Source organism: Dermacentor silvarum, chromosome 6 (assembly GCF_013339745.2).
Source record: "Dermacentor silvarum isolate Dsil-2018 chromosome 6, BIME_Dsil_1.4, whole genome shotgun sequence".
Classification (NCBI taxonomy): Eukaryota; Metazoa; Arthropoda; class Arachnida; order Ixodida; family Ixodidae; genus Dermacentor; species Dermacentor silvarum.
In genome coordinates this window covers 125433357-125453184 of record NC_051159.1, presented here as the reverse complement: position 1 = coordinate 125453184, position 19828 = coordinate 125433357, and the positions used below count along the sequence as shown (strand labels likewise).

At 48.9% G+C, this 19828-nt stretch overlaps 1 protein-coding gene across 1 annotated transcript in view; it reads left to right on the top strand.

Moving 5' to 3' along the window:
* LOC119455932 (DNA repair protein XRCC1-like) overlaps positions 1-19828 on the top strand; it is a 100959-nt gene that overhangs the window by 59932 nt on the left and 21199 nt on the right. Inside the window, 4 exon segments of the mRNA XM_037717477.2 lie at positions 3659-3906; positions 9611-9701; positions 11182-11457; positions 12290-12365. Of these exon segments, the coding sequence (XP_037573405.1) occupies positions 3659-3906; positions 9611-9701; positions 11182-11457; positions 12290-12365 (691 nt within the window).

Here is a 19828-nt window from a genome sequence, read left to right as displayed (position 1 = left end):
TTTTATTTATTTGCATTAGCAGATTTTAGCTACGAGAACGCCCTTTTTCGAACGACCGACGATTCGTGAGTGCGTAAGCGTAGAGTTAGCACAGAATGAACTCGTTTTTCGGAATAGCTGTGCCGGTTAACTACCGCCTTTATTTGGCGCGGATAACGTTGTTGTTCCGTCGAAGATTGTTATTCCAGAAATCGGAGCGCTCGCTCGAGGACGCAGGTACACACATAGCTCGACGATGTCGACTGGCGAAATTCACCGTTCGTGTACGCGAGTGTTCTGTGGGACTGATTTTTTCGGGATTGAATTCTGGGCGGAAGTCTGGCACTGGAAGTTTCGCCTTTCTACTGCACAATCGCGGATTTACTTTGGAAACGTCGATTACGTTTTTTTTCCTTTCTCTCTCTCTCTCTCTTTTTTTTGCCGACGGTGCATTTTTTTTATAAAGACCTTCCGCCTTTATGTTTCTTGGCCATTTTTTCTCACTGAGCATATGTAATACGAAAACGTGTCGCCTCATAGCCCCCTGTGCTAGCGGGGAGGAAAGTTGGCGTTTTCTCGACCTCGTTACGGCTGTTTAGATGCGCAAAGCTTCAAGAGTTTCTCAAATGGACATTCGCGAATTGTCGACAGAGCGGAGTCTCTGAATCCGCTACGCTTGTGCGAATAACTTGCCGTGCGTTTCGTTTCGCTGCCGTATACCAGCCTATTTGGTTCTGGCAATCCATGTGTTGTGCTCGGCTTCGCTCGAGGTATTTGGGTGTCGTGTCGAATGTCTTATGGAATACCTGTTAGCGTCGACCAGCTCGCGTTCCTTCGTAGGTTTCTTTTATTGCGAAATAGCCACGTGCTTATCTCGAAAATACGGCCGTTGGAATCCCCGTGGTGTCATGTTGCTGTTACTTCAAACACGCATACACACAGATAGACGGAGGGCACCAGAAGTCACCGAATGAAGTGATTTGAGAGGAAACAACTGCTTCGTTCTGCGAAAGAGTCGTGTGCACGGGCGTTCGTTTTCATCTAGAAGCAGTTGTATAGGATATTCGATATCACCCTGCAATGCCAGAAGCAGGAGAAGAAGACGAACGCAAAAGTACCTGTAACACCGGCAGTGTCTCAAGTGTCTCTTTGAACTCGTGAAATGCTCCTCTCCTGTATGCTTTCAGACAGGCTGCGTAGGTTACATAGCTGCGGTTCCGTTCCTTTAGGTTTGTGACACATCGCATCCGATGCTTGCGATTCGGACGTAAATTGAATAGGCACTGAACGCTTTCTTACTTTAGGCGAATTGCCTGGCAGACCGTTGGCGTGTTGCAATATGCGCTTCTTTATACATTTCAATCCGCTTTCGTAAGTCTATAGGCCTGCCTCGAATTATGTAGAGGAACGAGCAAAAATTATGCAGATCCCATGCACTGTGGGAATCCACGTTATGCGTAACATTTTGCAGGTTTGGCTATCCAGCATCGTTCAGCTAATGACATAATGTAGCACGAAGAGACACACCGAACACGTCACAGGCGCCTCTATTCTGTGTGTATCTTCGTGGTTGTGCCCTTGCGCTACATTATGTCATTAGCTGAACGATGCTGGATAGCCAAACCTGCAAAATGTTTCGCATAACGTGGATTCCCACAGTGCGTGGGATCTGCATAATCTTTGCTCGTTCCTCTACAAAATTCGAGACACACAGAACAGAGGCGCTTGTGACGTGTTCGGTGTGTCTCTCTGAGTTTCTGTCCTTGGGCTACATTTTGTCATTAAGTAACATGTCCTTCCTCCAGTATCGTTGAGGTTTTTGCAAAGTGTTACCAAAGGAACCGACACTTTTGTGTAAGGCGAGGATAAGGGGTTGTCGTCCAGTGACTTGAACACGTTTTGGGTGCTATCCTCATCTGAATCCACTCGCCTGGCCGCTTCGTACTTACGGCGCTTCTCGAGGCGCACGGCTCGATCTTCCTCCGTCTCCTCGGCTCGCTGCCTCCTCTTGGTTTCGTTCCGACGACGAAGCCTGGCTTCTTTCAGTCTCTCCGGCTCACTTTCCACATCTGCCGACGAATCCCACCGAGCCGCCCCTTCTATATATACGATGCAACGCCGGCTCCTCCTCTGTTGTTGCAACGCGGTTTCACCGGCTCCTCCTCTGACGTCATGCCAGATGGCGCGGTGAGCGGCGCTACCAGCTGCGGCGGTTGCTAAGCAACGGCTCAGCTCGCGGTGCGGCCACCGGCCACAGCAAAACGGCGAGAATACGGCCAATGTAGCTCTCGCTACAAAAAGGCGAAGACAAGACAGCGCTGTTCTGTCTGTGATCCATGATTTAAACCGCATTGATCACATTGCGAAGTGTTCAGGAGACCGCTCAATACACGTGTTGCCTGCTTTCGAGAAGCGAAGTGCAACTGACGGTGGTCCGGAGCACACCACCGTCAGCTGCACTACACACACACACACACACACACACACACACACACACACACACACACACACACACACACACACACACACACACACACACACACACACACACACACACACACACACACACACACACACACACACACACACACAACACACACGCACGCACGCACGCACGCACGCACGCACGCACGCACGCACGCACGCACGCACGCACGCACGCACGCACGCACGCACGCACGCACGCACGCACGCACGCACGCACGCACGCACGCACGCACGCACGCACGCACGCACGCAATCGCTTTTCTAAGGTCTTCGATCCCCTCTCTACCTCTACCACCTGACCGGCTCCCAGCACTTACACACATACACTTTTTTCACTTTCACACTGCTAATGCTGACGAATTGAAAAAAAAATGATTTGCAACTGCCAGACATAGGTGGCAAAATAAACGAAATTCATTCCGACTCACCCACAAAAATAACTTTTTCTGCGTAGGGCTTACTCGGGACTCAGACTCACCAAAATTCTACTCAGCCGGGCTCACTCAGACTCAGAGTCACACTAGGGGTGTGACTCTAAGTTCACTTGGACTCACGGATCGGTCCGTTTCTGAGTGAGTCGACTCACGTGAGTTTGCCGACCTCTTGCTACAGGTACATTTACACAAGCGGATAAGCAGAACGTACATTCAAAACAAAAAGAAGAAAGATTGCGCCATTTGGATTTATTTTGTCTCCCAACAATAAATATCTCCTGTGATTTTGTTTTCTTTAACGTTGCGCTTCCGGCACTTTCAAGTCGCGAACGGCATATAGGGTTATCAGCGTGACATATATATATATATATATATATATATATATATATATATATATATATATATATATATGACACGAAAGTAGCGAGCGCGGAGTGTTGAATATAGGAACGTATCGAGAGATTCAGGTTCAGAGATCGTAGTAGTCTTTCTTAACGATGTAGTCGCTCCATCGCTTGAGTTCAGCGCCGCGAACCAGTGATCTCCACGCCACTCTAGATGCTGTTGAATTGAATTGAATTGAGTTTATTCTGCAACAGCAAGGTTGCGACGACGACCAGGCAGAAAGACCGTGTCCAGCGATTTTGCCCATCATTCGCCGCTTATTGGCCGCCTCATCGCGCTCCGGATATCGCGCCTCTAGGGAAGTGCAGCGCACGAACTCTTTACTCACTACCGCGCCTTTTGTGTGCACGCAGATACAAGCTGGGCTCCTATCACCGGCCATCGACTCCCGAAAACGACGACGAGGACGACGACGAGGAAGATGACGCCGAGGGTGGAGGCGACGAGGAGGCGGAGGGAGGAAGCGCAACCACCGGTATCGCACCGAGCCCGCGCGGACGAAGGCGCGAGGAGTCCGGGGGCCAGGCGGACTCTACGAAACGGCCTGCGCGGGACGCAGGCGGGGCCACGCCCGGTGGCAAGGCTCGTCGCGTGCAGCAGGGTGAGCGGAACGCTTGATTCGCGTCGTGCGCGTTGATCGTTCGACTGGCCCGCAGAGTGGGAGCGAGGCGGCGCGTGACAGCGTGAGTGAGTTAAGGCTTTATTATGTGGGCCGCACTTCGGCCTATAGTTAAGTATGCGGGCAAGGGGTTGATCGAGAGTGAGAGAATGCGTCGGGCTGCAGAAAGGAAAGGGAAGAATAAAAGGAATATGGGGCAGGGGGAATGCCAAGCTGAGTTAGAGATGACAGGTATTAATATGTAGAAAAGAGAAGTGATGGCTCAAATGAAAATGAGAATGGAGGAGATAACTGACGTCAGGGAACGACAGGTGATGGGCAGTGCTCGGGGGTGGAGGTCTTTTAATCCACGGAGAGGAAGAGAGAGAGACCATTGAGTGATGGTGGTTGTGATAAAAGTTGCGTAAACCAACGTTGAGTTAGAAATGGAAAATAAAATTGTAGGCATCAAAGTTAACGCACCTTGTGGCGGACACCTACGCTGTTCCTCGGCTGAAGATTAAATACACATTGCCGAAGTGCGTGGGCAGTACAGGCCTTCAAACGAGTATCTTCGACACTTTTTTTTCTTTCTCGTGCAAGTCTGTTGATTGAAAACATCGTAAAAGGCTAGGAACGGATCTTTACAGGACCGTGTTATTCCCCCACCCCCTTTTCTAAAATTTATTTTGTTTTGTGTTTGAAAGTAACTAATGGCCTTACGAGGAAAGTACCTAGTGTCCTCGCATCTTACGCGGGCCTTGAAAACGCCGAACCGCGAGCCATCCTGATTTCGGAACAACTGCCTGGTATATATATCGTAAGGGCTCCATAAAAATAATTGCGTTTGTTTTCTGTAATGGACTACGGTCAGGGCCATTGTGATGACCTTCCGTTTTTGGTCAATATTTTTCTATTGTTCGGGATCACTTTCCCTTAGTGCCCTTGTTTTGAATGTTCCTACGAAAAATGTTTTTTAAACATTATTTCTATTTATAAGCGAAAGAAAAAGAAGAGAATATAAAGCCTAGAAAACGTAACAAGTAGGTGCAAGTTATTGGAGAAGATACCTTTTAGAGATTACGCCACCGTGGAAGTTTAGAGAAATTGGGGTAGGGGGGGGGGGGGGTCTTTTAGCAAAGCGCGAGCTCTACTTTATTCTTCCCAGGAAAATAGACCCCGACGCTGTGATGCACAAGATAATTGAGTAGTTTTTCTTAAAAGAGAGATCGGTGGAATAAAAAGGTCGTCGCATGGCGCATGTCGAAAGCGGCCCGCCCGGTGACGAAACTTGCTGGCCTAAACACAGAGGCACGCGCTCTTCCACGATGAATGGGTCGTTCTCCGGGGAGCCTTGTGCACTGAAAGCTAGTAGTGGCGACATCAAGGTAAATACTGGCACTCACGTCGGGACTCTATACGCGCACGCATGCGTTCGTGAAGCTTATATGGGATAAAAAAAAAAAAAAGAATTAAACGCGGGTGAGAGGCGGGGGGGGGGGGGGGGGGGCGCAATCTTCAGTTGCCAAGCCGGTGTGTCATGACGGCGTGGCTCTGCCGTTATCGCTGGCGAGATCACAAAATGCACTCACGTCGTGCCCTTCCGTCATTTCTTGGCCGTGCAAGTGTCGCTGCTTTCAGCGTCTTTTCGGGAGTCCTGAACACAAAGGGAACGCCTTTCAGGAAAAAAAAAAAAAAAAAGCGGATTCCCTCGGAGTATTTCTTCTCAATCTGCGCTTTTCGGAGTCGTTGCCAGTAAATGGAATTAATTTTTTTAAAGTTCTTTTAACGTAGTTGGAGGTTCTCCATTGCTCAGCCTCGCTGAAGAAGGTCGCTTGTGAAACCCAACGTAAGCGAGCTGGACGATGGTGGACATTGATGCACGTGTATTCCTTGTCCCCCAGCCTCCGGTGTATCGGGAAGATTCGGAGTACCAACAGTAGCATGTGGGTCTTTTTACTTCATTTGTTCTGTTTTTGTTTCGTTAGGCCGTAGCTTTGACCTCGAATTAATGGAGCTCTGAACGTTAGTCGCCGAAGTCAGCACCGAGCATCGCAAGAAGTTTACAGTCGCTATAGATGTCAGGAAAATGCGTCTGCTCGGCTGCTTCGTTCGGTTCGCTCCACGTACAAAGACTCTTAACTACGTCGTTACTGTCATTCGCCTTTCAGCTAAATTCTGGCTCGCACCAACTACACATGCTTTCGACATCCAGCAGCTTTTTTGCGCGTGGTTATGGTGCACCGCACTATAGAACTTGGAACCGGCGGAAGGCGGCGTTAGTATCGGCTGCATGCGCTGGTCGTCCGACTTTCATGGTTCATCTCGCGAGGCTGACGTGTGCTTTTTTCCGTCCTTGCGTTCGCTTTCACCGATCTGCGAGGCCTTGCGACTTGTGTTGCAGTTTTGTGTGACATGACGATATTGTAATAGCTGCGCTATATTGCTTTTTTATTTTTTTTATTTCAAATCATATGTTTGAGATGATAGATATTTGGACTGATGAAGCTACGAGAATGTGCTCACAGCTTAGCATGATCTAACGATCATCAGGGAAAGGCAACTCAGCAGCCGCACTGGCTATGCTGTGCTGCCGAGGATACCGCAATCATGATTTCTGTAAAATTAATTTGTGGTGAGTTACGGTGTTTACGTGTTAGTTTAAAATTAACCAAAGTGCACCGTCGATAACATGGTAGCGTAACTAACGAAAACATTGTAGCAAATGGTAGTTGCGCCACCTCTTGCAGGAAAAGTCACTGTCACTGCTGCGACATTTAGTAGTATATGCTATGCAGACAAGTCTCGCCAAATACAGTATTCAAGGGCTTGAAGTTAATGCGTGTAAAGTGTTATCTTAATCTCGTTAGATTAGCAGCAACGAAAAGTAAACCACTGAAAATTTTCTTTCGGCACCCTTTAGCCTGGTTCCTGAAAGCTCGACGAGGGGCTTTCCCGCATAACAAAGGAAGTGAAGATGACGGATGTTTGCGCAACTCAGCTCCCTACGGGAACATATACAGAGACAGTTTTGTTGAGGCGGCAGGCTGCTTTGGTTTTCGAAGCCATTTAAGTGCGCGACAGGTTCAGTCGAGGTGGTTAGTAGTTGGTTGGGTTAGGTTGTTTATAACGGTGTTAATGGCTCCGCGAGTACACCCCGATCAGAACACGCAGCGATAAGCCGATATGACGATGCGTGTCGAAACGCAACTTAACCCTATGAAAAGTCGCCGGTGCTACTGAGAAGAAAAACTAAATGTCGACAAGCAGCGTAAGGTCTCATATGATTCAAGCGAGGGCCGCCCTGTCACGAAGTCGCAAAATGCGCAACGCAAACGTCATTGTCTGCGTTGTCGCAGGCGTCTTTGGTTCCATGCTTTGAGCTTACATTATGGATTATCATGATGTATACGAGTTAGCACCCATATTCCGACTCACAGTCGCAATCGTGCGATATATGCGTTGGTAGCTGCCAAAGTGCGTGAACTTGTTCAGTAAGCTTACAACGGGTTCACGTTAGCACTTACCTTTGGGTAAACTGGCGTTACGTGCTTTATTTTTATTTTATTTTTCATTTTCATTTTACACGGTTCTCTACAGCTTTGCACGAATTTGTGGATGCCACTCTCAAGCGTCATTCTTGCCTCTTCTAAAGTGTGCGTCGCGCAGGGTCATGCATATACCTTGACCAGACACCGAAGGTCAAAACTTAGCACCATGGCGGGACGGGCTAACCCGATCTGATCCGGCGTTAAATACGTTTAGCCGGCGAGGGATAAAGTTAGAAGTTTTGACGTGCGAGGGCCGCGCTCTCTTTATTCTCACACGCTCGTTATATTATTCCCCTCTTCTCTCCAAAACCGCGTTGCGGATTTGCGCGCGCCTTTCCATTAGGTGGAATAAATTTGAATAAAAAGCAAGCTCGTCATTCTGGCCGGTGCCGAAGCTGATGCATAGACAATTTTTCATGCTTCTCTCGCGGGGATTACTGTACGACCGGCGTGCACCGCGGTGTGAAGACTGCCCGCCGAGATCACGCTGGTCCCGGGCGTTTTAACTTATTTATTGACGAACCTGCCTGGTGGCTGTCGAACGGCGTACTTCGAGATATGTATATTTTTACTCAAGAGCCGGGCGCCGTTCATTCCAGCGCGTGTCAGGGATTACACGATTTGCAGGAAATGCCAGCCTGGACGGCCTTTAATGCGAATAGGCGAACCATAACTCCCGATCGTGACGTACGCATACCCTTCGATAGTAATCTCCCGCTGCAGGGAGATTCTTTTGTATGTGTATGACGTTGAAGACGTTTACCCGCGACTGTCTCGGTCTTTATTTGGATAGTTGGACAGCCGTGGTATGGTGTACCTGCTTGATGACGGATAAACAGCTCGAAAAAAGAAACGTGTACTTTCTAAAGACTCTTTAAACACTTTGTAAATGCTTTTTGAAGGAAAGAAATGGGCGTGACGTGCGTTTGTCGTTCCGACGTCCGTTTCTTTAATAAGTCTACGTCTTTCTTCGCGCTGTTTATCCGTCACCATGCAACATTGCGAGCCCGCCCAACTGAGATGTGTTCGTGTTTGCTTGTGCGCGCGTGACACCATGCTCGTTAATTTAGTTAATAAGCGAATGTTTACAAGTTTACGCGGCCGATGAAACTACTATCCTTACTTCGTATCGCTGTCTACTATTCGTTCAGCTTTATTCGGCTGGACCCTATACAGTTTCTCGAGACGCTCCGTATGGATAGCCGCGTTGGTCCGAAGCTCTCGCCAGGAGCGAGTACTGTCTTCTTTTTTCGTCACACCTCTCGCTGCTGAAGTACCCAATCTGGCCGCTAATGAAAGCTGATTTTCTACAGTGCTGAAGCGGCAGCTCGGCTTTAACTTTTTTTTTTTTTGCCATCCACTTACCGTCCAGCAGGCCAGCTTTCATGAAAGCGAGCATGCCACGCTGTGTCGTGTATTCATTAGACACCTTGGTTCCTGACTCACGTTAGCTACGCCAGTTCAACTCTCCTCGCGTACTTCGAAGTGCCTGCGAACGGTCTCAACCTGCGGTGGTAGCTTAGCGGCTATGCGGTTGCGTTGCGCTGCTGACCTCGAGGTCTCGGGCGGGATACCGGTCGCGGCGGCCGCACTTCGATGGGGGCGAAGTGCAAGAACGCTCGCGTACCTAAATTTACGGGCACTTTAAAGAAGCCCAGGTGGTGAAAATGAATACGCAGCCCCCCACTGTCGCGTGCCTCAAAATCAGATCGTTGTTTTGGCACGTAACACTAAAGAATATTTTTTTTCTTCTTTTAACGTACGCCTTAACCTATACGAGTATATACACGGGGTCTTTCGCATTGTAACCTTCTCGGCATACGGCGGCTGCGACCGGTATTCGAACCAGCAACCTCGTGCTCAGCAACGGAACGACACGCTATACTGAGTAACCGCGGCAGCTGGGCAGAAATTCTTAGCGATCTGGAATTGTGAAGTGTCGTATTGCTCGAGCTTCCAATAAGCCAAGGCATTTTGATCGTGGCAGTCGCGAGATTCACAAGATTTATTACGTAGAAGAAAATTGACCCGCTGAGTGGACCAAAAATTTGAAGATCTGCAAATAAGTTACTTGGGCACTGAGAGCAGCGCATATGTTCTGCACCGGGCGTTCCTATGGCTGCGTTCTCAGACGCGCATGCGCTTTTCTCTTCCAGATGACAAGGAAGATGGTGACAGCGATTTCGACGCTGACACGGACGTTGACGAAAAAGATGAGGATTATGACACAGAGGAAGAGATCGAAAGGTAGGAGACGCGTTGATCGCGTGTGTTTTGCCATTTGCAATCATCATATCGTCGCTACTATAGATCAGTTATGATCACCGGCACAGTCTGTTATACTTGCTCGCGTGTTCCTCACACCGTCTCGCTTACCCACTGCGGGTATGCTGCGCAACTAGTCGCGTGGCACTTTTATTGCGACAGCAATTATATGGACACTGAAGGCGCATTTCTGCCGTCGCCGTTAGGTTCCGTATAAGTCCAAGGGCAATAAAATCGTCGCCGCGCTCCGTGTGCTGTACGTGCGAGTGAAAGCGTGCGAGGGTGAGCCGGCGATCGCGGCTCAATCTCGCACACGCAAGGGAGGGAAGCGGGAAGGAAGCGCGCCTGCTTCCAGTCGCGCGCAACGCTCCGGAGGGGGGGGGGGGGGGGGGGATGGTCTACGGCGCGCGCGCGCCCGCCCGCCAGGGCCGCTGTTTCTTGAAAGCCATCTGCGGCGGGGACAGAGTCCGCCCTGCGCTGTGTTTTCGCGGCTTAGTTCGCGTTGATGCGAGCGGCAGCACGAGGGTAAATTTGCTCGCTGCTACAGCGCGCTTCCTCACTCCAGCGTTCTGACAGCGAGTTTCCGCGGTCACCGAGAAAGATACGTTCGTGTTTGCTTGTGCGCGTGACACCATGCTTGGTATTTTAGTTAGTATGCCTATGTTTACGAATTTATGCGGCTGGTACCGTTTCTAAACTACTACCGTTACTTCGTATAGCTGTCCACTAATTTGCTGTCGCAATCGATGCTTCGCCTTGCGGGCGAAACTGCGACTTTTCTTGTGTGTGTTATGCGGGCTTTCTTTAATGCTTGGAAAAGTTTATGTAGCACGTATTGGAGCAAGAGGGAGATGGATCGTCACTTTTTCATGATGGCCTACAATTTTCTGATTTACACTTTTGCTATGAATATAATATTTATTGACGTTGGATAATTAATAATAACGAATGTAATTAGGCGAAATACAAAAAAATAGTCTCACTTGCGCCAAGCGATGGCAGAGAACATTACAGTGGTTCTATCCACGGTAATGTTTTTAACGTTTTGGCATGTACGCGCCTAAACGCTAAAAAAAAAAAAAAAAAAAATCGGGGAAATTATAGTTATTTCGAGACTGTGCGGGTGGGTCCTTCACTTTTGATTATTTCTATCGACCTTTGTTCCCGGGTATTATATTTGCGCTGCCGATCCGCGATGTCGAGATCGGGCGCCCTCTTTCTCTGGCTGTTTACATGTTCGGACAGATTTCGCATGGTGATGCGATCGCGCGTTTTTTTTTTTTTTTTTTTCTAATCCGCGTTCATCGGGCCCTTGTTTGGCTAACGCCAACAATAGGTGTACTACGCTTGGCTAACTTTAAATCCGTGGCACGACATCTCAGTTTTCTCATCCGATCGTTCTACGCGTAACATGCACACAGATTGGGGAAGAGCCGCGCGCTCTGTTTCTTGTCCCGCGCAGAGTAAGGCAGCGACAGAAGCAAGCAGCGGAAGCCGCTACCTCGAAGCTTGCGCGCTCCGGTTCCGAAGCCGGTGCTCGCGGCAGCAACGATGCGCTGCAGTCGTCCTCGGAGACCCGGCCTTCCGTCGGTGGCGGCGATGCGGATGACGCGTCACCGATTCCTTTGGACCTGCCCGAACTGCCGGCTTTCTTCACCGGGAAGACGTTCCTGCTGTACGGTGATTTCCCGGAGGACGAGAGGCGAGCGCTCACCAGGTACATCGTCGGCCACGACGGGTGAGTCACGAGTGCGCGCGGCTGTGCGTCGCCGCGTGCCCGTTGGTTTTAGCATGATCATCGGGCTCGCTTCGTTTCTGGCATGCAGCCTTCCGGAGTAAATGCGCATTTGTGTTCCCGAAATCGAGGTGTTGCCGTCGCAAACTGACGGCGTTTCGCGTTCTCTATGGTACGCTACAATTTTTTCGGCAGCTCGCGCCACGAGAGTCGAATTTCAGCCCGATGACTTGGTTCGGCTCGTCTTTGCCGATTTAGCGTGATCTTACATGATCTTACGTGAACTGTGGCGTTGGCAGAGCGCGAGGCGGTAGTTTTTTTTCCGTCGCGGTCGGAGACGAAGAGCGCGGGATGAAATTTTGAAATGCCAGACCCTCTTTCAAACAAGATAAAGTCATCGCAGGAAGCGGGATACTTGATTTGATCAACTGTGGGGGGAATAAGGGAAGCCTCGGAGCGGTCCCATTCTTTCGACAAGCGAACTTGTCTTGGGCCAAGGGAAGCGTTAACCTTAAGCCAACGTTTCGACATACGGACTTGTCCCTGACGAACACGGGTCGCCTTTTCGAAACATTCGCTCCCGGTTCGGGCTTTCTTCGTCCGTCCACTGTCGCCCGACGACCTTTAGCGTCTTCACGTCTGTTACCATTATTTCAGATAACAGCACGGCTGTCGCCTTTATAGATGTGAACGCGCTCAGATTTTGTAAAGGGTTTCGTATACACTCTCCCGATAGAGTGCGGAATGCGCAAGCATGGCGTTATTATATTGACAGGTTATGTGTAACTTCCCGCGAAAATGAACGCCTGCATGGTGCCTCGTTTTGCTGCCGCAGGGACCTCAAAGAGGAGTTGGACGATACTGTGAAGTTCGTCATCACCAAGTCTGACTGGAACGACAACTTCGACGAGGTGAGTGCCGTTTCGTGTCCACGCGCGCAGGGTCAGTGCATGTTGCGCGACGAGCTGCCGCGACCGCGCCGTTTTGTGCGCTCTATAACTCGCGGTCACTGAGAGAAAAATCAGCAAAACTGCGCAAAATTTTCAAACTAGCAAAACTGGCCGTCATTGAAGTCGCATTCTGTATGCATCAGTCGGATCGTGATAATGCGATAGAATATCATGTCTGGATTTCGAGTAACGTGCGACTTGTTTGAAGAAATGCGGTGGCATACGGGGGTGAGTAATCTTGAAGGGTACAAATAACAGAGCCTGCGTGAATATTGCTTTGTCATGCTTGACTCTCAAGTACATTTAATTTGGTCGGAAGGAAGTACTTGAGTGAAATACAGTATATTGGTCATATAAGCGTCATGCATAAATTTTTAATGCTCAAATCTGAATTCCGTTACGTCTGGGCATATCGGTACGTCACTCAGTTCACTCGAACAGTTCATTTACTCGAACATTGTGCAAGTACGTTTACAGTAGCATCGCATTATTAAAGAAAACGATAACGATAGAAAGGTTGAGATACCTTGGGAATCTTTAAGTAATTTACTGTGCAAAGCAACGTGACGATGACAGCTATACGGCAATTATAAATAATTTATTTGGATATCTGACCTGAAATATATTAGTTCGCAATGCGGCTTTCAGCAGAACAGCGCTGAAACAGAGCGTTCCTGTCACAAAGACAGGAACTACGCTGTCTCAAATGTCTAGTCAATTAAGTGTCGTCGTCACCGTCGCAGTCGTCACGTCTTCGAGCAATTGATCCGAGACAAAACAAGAAAAACAGCTCCTGCACACAAAACACACAAAGCGCACTTTGCTTAGTGACCACAGTGTTTCATTTGGCAGTTGTCGAGATACTTATTTTTGACAGCATCTTTTCTGCACGAGTATGAAAGAAAGCTGTCTCGAATATTTCCGAGAGCTCAGATTACAATTCTACTAAAAGGAGGGTGTAAACGCACGTGACATTTCAAGTGTGTCTTCCATCGCGCTCCTGATTAAATATAAAGCTTCGCGTGGCCGCAGAGCCGCTCACGTCGCTAAATTTTTAAAGGCGAGCGGCTTCCCAAAACTCTCGAACCCTTTTGTTGTTGGGCTCTGATATTTCGCTCGGAGGCTCTCGCAGCTGTAAAGCCGGCATCTAAGAAGGCCAATCGAAGCCGACCCGCTGTCACGCAAATCGAACTTAACCCAAACGCAGAGGCGCGCAATCAGTGACCTCTAGAGGACGTGTTTGTGGCGAAGTGGTGACATCAGCCACCAGTTTCAAAGGACGCTCATAAAGTTCATCCGTCCGACTACCCTTTAAAGGGTAGTAAAGGCCGAGTCTCCAGCTACAGTGATAGAATACGCTGCTGAAAGGCCTTATGCAAAAAAAAAAAAAAAAAAAGTGGGCGGGCTGAAAGAGAAGTGAAATTGTAAGTCTTGCGTGAAGAATTACCGAGAGTGATCAATAACCCGCTTGCTTCGTGAACGTTTTCCAGCGGTGAGTGTGCTAACCGCGTCTCGCTGGCAAAAATTGCTTTGGCGAAGAAACACATGGCGAGTGGACAACAGAATGCCGCCTGCGGCCGCTGGAAGCTGCCAGGTTATGTGCGCGGCTAGTCTGCGGGGCTCATTTTTTTTTTTTTTTTTGCGTGCTAACGACATCTCCCTGTGCTTTGTGCACTTGTTATTGTCACGCGTACATGATTTTGCATTTTGCCGGTGATCGTTTTCACCACATGATCGCTGTTATCAAGTATCATTCGTTGGTCGCAAGACGTTCCGCGCATCTTTCGCCGAACTTCGTAACAGTGATCGTCTGGTGAAAAACTGTGACCGGCAAAAGAGCAACACAATCTGTATGCGTATTAATATGCAGATGTATACAATTGATGTGTTGTCACCTTTACGGGTGTACAGTATTATTGTGGTGTCACTCAAGGTCTGTACAGTCGAACCTCGATATAACGAAGTTGTACTTGCAGCGAAAAACTTCGTTGTATCGCGAGTTTCGTTAATTCGAGGTTTCGTTAATTCAGTGGAACTAAGATCGGGAAATAAAAATAGCTCGTTACATCGCAAATCTTGTTAAATTCAGGTTTGTTATATCGAGGTTCGACTGCATAAACACTGATCAGCGCATTAACGGGACGCCAAGGAGCAGTGTAACGTTGAGCTGTATTTGTAAATTACGCTTCTGCTATATCGAAAAGGCCGGTACGCTAATGTGACGTCACCCATTGCGAACTGTGTTCTCGTACTTGGACCGTAGTGTGCAAATAGGTTTGGGAAGCCATAAAAGACGCAGGAACGAAGTAAAGGTGACGACGCCGACACGAAGTAGCCGCACGGGCACGCCGTGACGTCCTGGATTTTCACAGCGCCTAGTAGGGCCTAATAAACTGTCCATAGGTAAAGAAGGACTACATTGCATTCTAAAGGAACCAGATACGGAGCTTGGGATGTTTCGAGAACTTTACTGGTGCTAAAACGGGCCAAGTACGAGAGCACAATTCGGAATCCGTGAAGTCACACCGTGAAGGGTAAGTTTGATCGTATTTTACAGTAAATAATGTCTTCCTGTCAAATGGATGAAAATGGAGTGTTGAAAGAATACTGCATCTTTTATTTACAGCGAAGCTGTTAAGGGCTCAGTCTTCGATGGTCGCGTCCGGATGTAGAAAAAGATGTCGCAGCTTCACCCGAAAGGCGAAGCATCAATTGCGATAGCAAATTAGTAGAGAGCTATACGGAGTAAGGATGAAAGATTTTAACATCGCTAGAAACAGGGACAAATGAGGACGAAAAAAAAAAAGAAACACCACGTGCGAGTAAGGATAGTAGTTTTATCAGCTGTATAAACTTGGACATGTAGCAGCACCAGCAACGCGCAGAACTGTTGTCGACGCCGTCGGCGTTTTGCCCGCGTTCGCACCGAACGCGCGCGGCTTTGGTGACTGTTGCCGGTGCCTCTGGCGGTGGGTCGGAGGTTTTCGACGAGATCAGAACGGGACACTCGTCGAGCAGCGTCGGAAGTCTTTACCACCTTCTCGCCTCGCAACGTTTTAATATAAATTCGCATTTGGTGCCGCATCTAAATGTCGCCTCCCCTCCCTTCCTCCCGTCCCCCCGCGGCCTTTCGCGCGACGAAAGAAGTGGTGTTTGCTCTCCGCCGTGCGTTCGCTCCCCGTGAAAGCGCTCGTCCCTCGCGCGCTTTCACTTGCACATCCAGCATACGGCGCGCCGCGACGATTTCATCGCCGTTGGACGTCATACGGAACCTCACGGCGACGACGACGCCGACGGCAGAAATGCGCTTCGAGTGTCCATATATTTGCTATCGCAATAAATCTCTCATTGGACGTATGCTGGATGTGCGCGTGAAAGCGCGCGAGGGACGCGCGCTTTCACGGGGAGCGACCGCACGGCGGAGATCAAACACCACTTCTTTCGTCGCGCGAAAGGCCGCGGGGGGACGGGAGGAAAGGAGGGGAGGCGACATTTAGATGCGGCACCAAATGCGTATCTTGCGACAGGGCGCAAGGGGAACTGGCGACTCAATCTCCCACGCGGAAAGAGGAAAGCGGGAAGGCAGGGAGGGGTTGCGGCCTCTGCTCCGCGAGCAACTTGTACTTTGCGCGGCGCCGGGCGGTCGCGCGCACCGTATCTTGAAAGCGATCTGCAACATGGATCCTACCTTTTGTATGCGCTGTGCTTTCGCCGCTCAGTTTCCTTTGAAGCAATAGACCGCATGAACCTTCGCTCGCTGCTGCTGGCGCTCTTGCTCACGCCAGCGTTTTGAAAGCGGTTGTGTGCGGTCACACAAACAACGCGCAGAACTGTTGTCGACGGCGCCGGCGTTTTGCCCGCGTTCGCGCCGAACGCGCGCGGCGTTGGTGACGTGTTTATGAAGAACGTGCCAACCTTTGCCGTACACCCTATGGCGGTGTACCGTATCGACCATAAGGCCATGGTCCCTGTGGTCACTAAATAAATGAAATCCACCGGATCATATATATTCCACATTCTTTAATAACCAATTACACCATCACATCTTAATAGTCATAATTGGAAATACCTAATTCCTACGATAGTACAGCTTCGCTGGTCTTAAATTTCATCTCCACCCCAGTGGAAGGGCTGACAGTTTTTTCCTACCACCTCTTCGAGATACAGGGCGCTTTGATTAAGGTCATTACGTTCGGTATGTTTAGTTAACTCTGGCTTCTAAGAACGTTTATAAGGAAAACGAGTTACTGTGGTGAGTGAGGTTTGGTACTCGGGAGTTTGTTTTTTCTTCTCTGTCAAGCATTGTACCGTTGTATCTGCGTTAAACCTTGATAAAGCGCCACGTCACGATGCTGCTTGGATGCTTTCAAGCCCGAGGCAGCCTATCTCGAACGCGATTGCCGTAAGGGAATCATTATGCTCGCCAAAACGTTATCGCGCTCTTACGTTTTAACCCGCACGGTTTTGAAGCGAGTGTAAAGTATCGATCAAAGTGGCTGGCTTCCGGTCGCGTTGCTCATTTTTGTGGCAGGGTCGTCGTGAGCACCCGCTGAAGAGCGCGATTGCACGCATACACTGAGGCCTTGTCGAAACACTTGTCTTGGTTTTGTAAAATGTCGCATCGTGTTTTTTAATTTTTTTTTCGCGAGATATTGTTCGGGATTTGTTGTTAATGTCGTCCAGAGATTTTATCGGAGGGCGTTACGGGGGAATCCCACTTTTTAAGGCTGTTATCTGCCAACTGCAAAAAGCGGGACGAAAGGCGTCGTCGAGAAGTTTGGACATAAAATCTGGTTAGACCGCTAGTGAACTTTGCGACCGCGCTGCCCTCTGTTCTTATTTCTTTTTTTCGCTAACGCACGCCTTTCGGCGCTGGTTGCTAGTAAACGTGACGCAGCGCTTGAATGCTCTGTGGAGGTCTACTCTAGCGCCTCGGGCGCCTTTGTTACGATGATGTAGTTACGGAGGAGGTTAAATGACTGTGTAGGGTGTTCCGTCATGAGCCCTGTTATCTACTCTGGCATTGTGTGTGTGTGTCACGCTGGGCTGGGACGTGTGCGACCTTTAGGAAAGCGACTTCCTTGAGGCCCCTTGTTAATGGAACGCAGTCAAAAAGCTGTACTTAATATCGGCACCGCTCGGGCTTGCCCGTGGGACGTGGTGAACGAACACGGTGGACGGAGGGAGCGCAAGTTCGTCGCGCTGAAGGTCGCAGAAATACGGCAGTACACTCTAGAAATACCTGGAAGTGATAAAAATAAGGGGGACCGAAGGTCTCGATTTTTTTTTCATTTACACCCATATGAAGGTGCAAAATGTCCCTAAATGTAGTAGTATAACGCCGTAAAAAAAGAACGAAAAAAAAAAAAAAACGCTTCCTAGTCGCTACAATTATTTGGCCCGAAGAAAGCCATTCGAATTACAGTTCAAAATTCTTGCGTGCGAGGTAAGAACATCCAAGATTGCTATCACACCATTTGTTACCTCGCGTGAGGTTTGTAAGTTGGTCTGAAAACAACTGAAACGGGCATCTAGCACAAAACAATACCTGTATATTCGCATGTTTTCGCCCTGAATAGAGAGAGAGATGGCTGGGTTGGCGAGAAGGTACTTTAGACAGGAGATCAGGAGAATCCCTCTTTTACACTGCGGTATCCCACATCTTCTTTATGCCAGTGGCATTTGTAAGGCACGGAGGAACGATTGACAGGCGGATCACAACTTTCCTGCATCCTATTTTTTTTTTTTTGACTCGTTACTGACGTTGTTTGCGAGTGCCTATCGATGTGAACATCGAACAAGGCTGTTTGAGAGACACAGAACTTTGAGCGGCGATTTGATTGGCGGGACGCGTTAAAAGCTGCCGCCGCCTCGTTTTCTGTAGTCCCTGGTAAACCTGAAACGGTGCGCACTCGCTCAAATGGGCAGTACGTGTTCAAAAACGATCGCCAAATGGCTGGATGCCATGGAGTGGTGCACATAATGGCACCTGGCACCCGTTCGACACTTGTCGTTCGAAAAAGACGGGGCGCCATCTTTACCTTTCCCTTGTAAGCTCTCCGCGCGCAGTTAGGTAACATTAAGGTTTCCATCGGATGTTCGCGGTTTCACGCGAACATCCGATGGAAACGTGTCATTCGATGGAAACGTGTCACCGAGCTCAAGAGGTGGTCCAGGAGTCCTTTAACAAGTTTGACATTCGCGTCAACAATAAGGAACTTTCGAGGTCCTTTCGCGCTTCTCCCCTCAAGAATGTAATATCAACTCGTGCGACAAACCCGTCCTTCTGAAGTATCGAATCGACGGTTCGTTGCGACACTTGCTAGAATGCGAGTGCCACGAGTGTGCGGTCTGAACAATATCGCTTCGACTATACCGCGCTCGCGTGACTGCGAGCAGTGGTTTCGAGAAACTGTGTGAAACCCTTGCTGATTCTGTAGGAGTCGCATCGGTTCCCGATACTCCTGGGGTCCTGCATGTAAGCAAGAAAACCGCGATTTCTTATTCTTTGATTGGATTTGCTTTTCTTTACATTTCAAGATCGGTGGCTGTTATAGAAAGTTTTTCCCTTCCTTATATTTGCCGAGGTAGGCGTGAAAAATAGAAAAAAAAATGTCTTTCTGTTTTACTTTTTCTCCCTCTCTTTTTTTTTTTTTCACACGCAACATTCTCGTGTTGCAGGAGCTGCACAACCTCGTCGTATAGCAAGAGGCGACCGCGCGAGGTCGAGATCTCGGAAGCGGAAGCGGGAAATGCTAATTTTCGCAGCGGAAGAAATTCGCGGGAACGGGAAATGCTAATCAAGTTGTGCGCATACCGCGGTCTCATAGGCGATTCTTTCAAATTCAAGAAAAAAAAAAAAGATAAAGAAAGTGAGCGAGACGGCGTTTCCATTGAAGGTGCCGTGCACAAAACAGGTGCGCGTTTCCGCGCTCGCTTCGTCGGCGCGCGCAAGTGTTATTTTGTTTGCGTAATGTCATTTCAAGTTTCAGAAAATGCCTGCGCGCGTTTATTCGAGGATAGGCTCCGCTATGCGGCGTCAGCTCTTTTTTCTGTAATTATTATTTACGTTGTCTAACAATGTCGGCGTACGGTTTTTCTGTTGTTTCTGTTGTGCGAGTGCGTTACCCGCCAGGCAACCGTGGCTACGGCCGCGCGCCTCCACACACACACACGCATAATATATATATATATATATATATATATATATATATATATATATATATATATATATATATATATATATAATAAAGGGCGAATGAACGGGAGAAGACGAGTTCAGATTATGCGCATACACTGGACGATGCACTCAAGTCTGGGCCTTGGCCCAGAAGGCCACACGAGCTGTTCTTCCTCCGTAGAGATGCTCCCAAGAGGGGGCTGTGTATATAATAGAGTTTCCTACAAATGATCACTACAGGAAA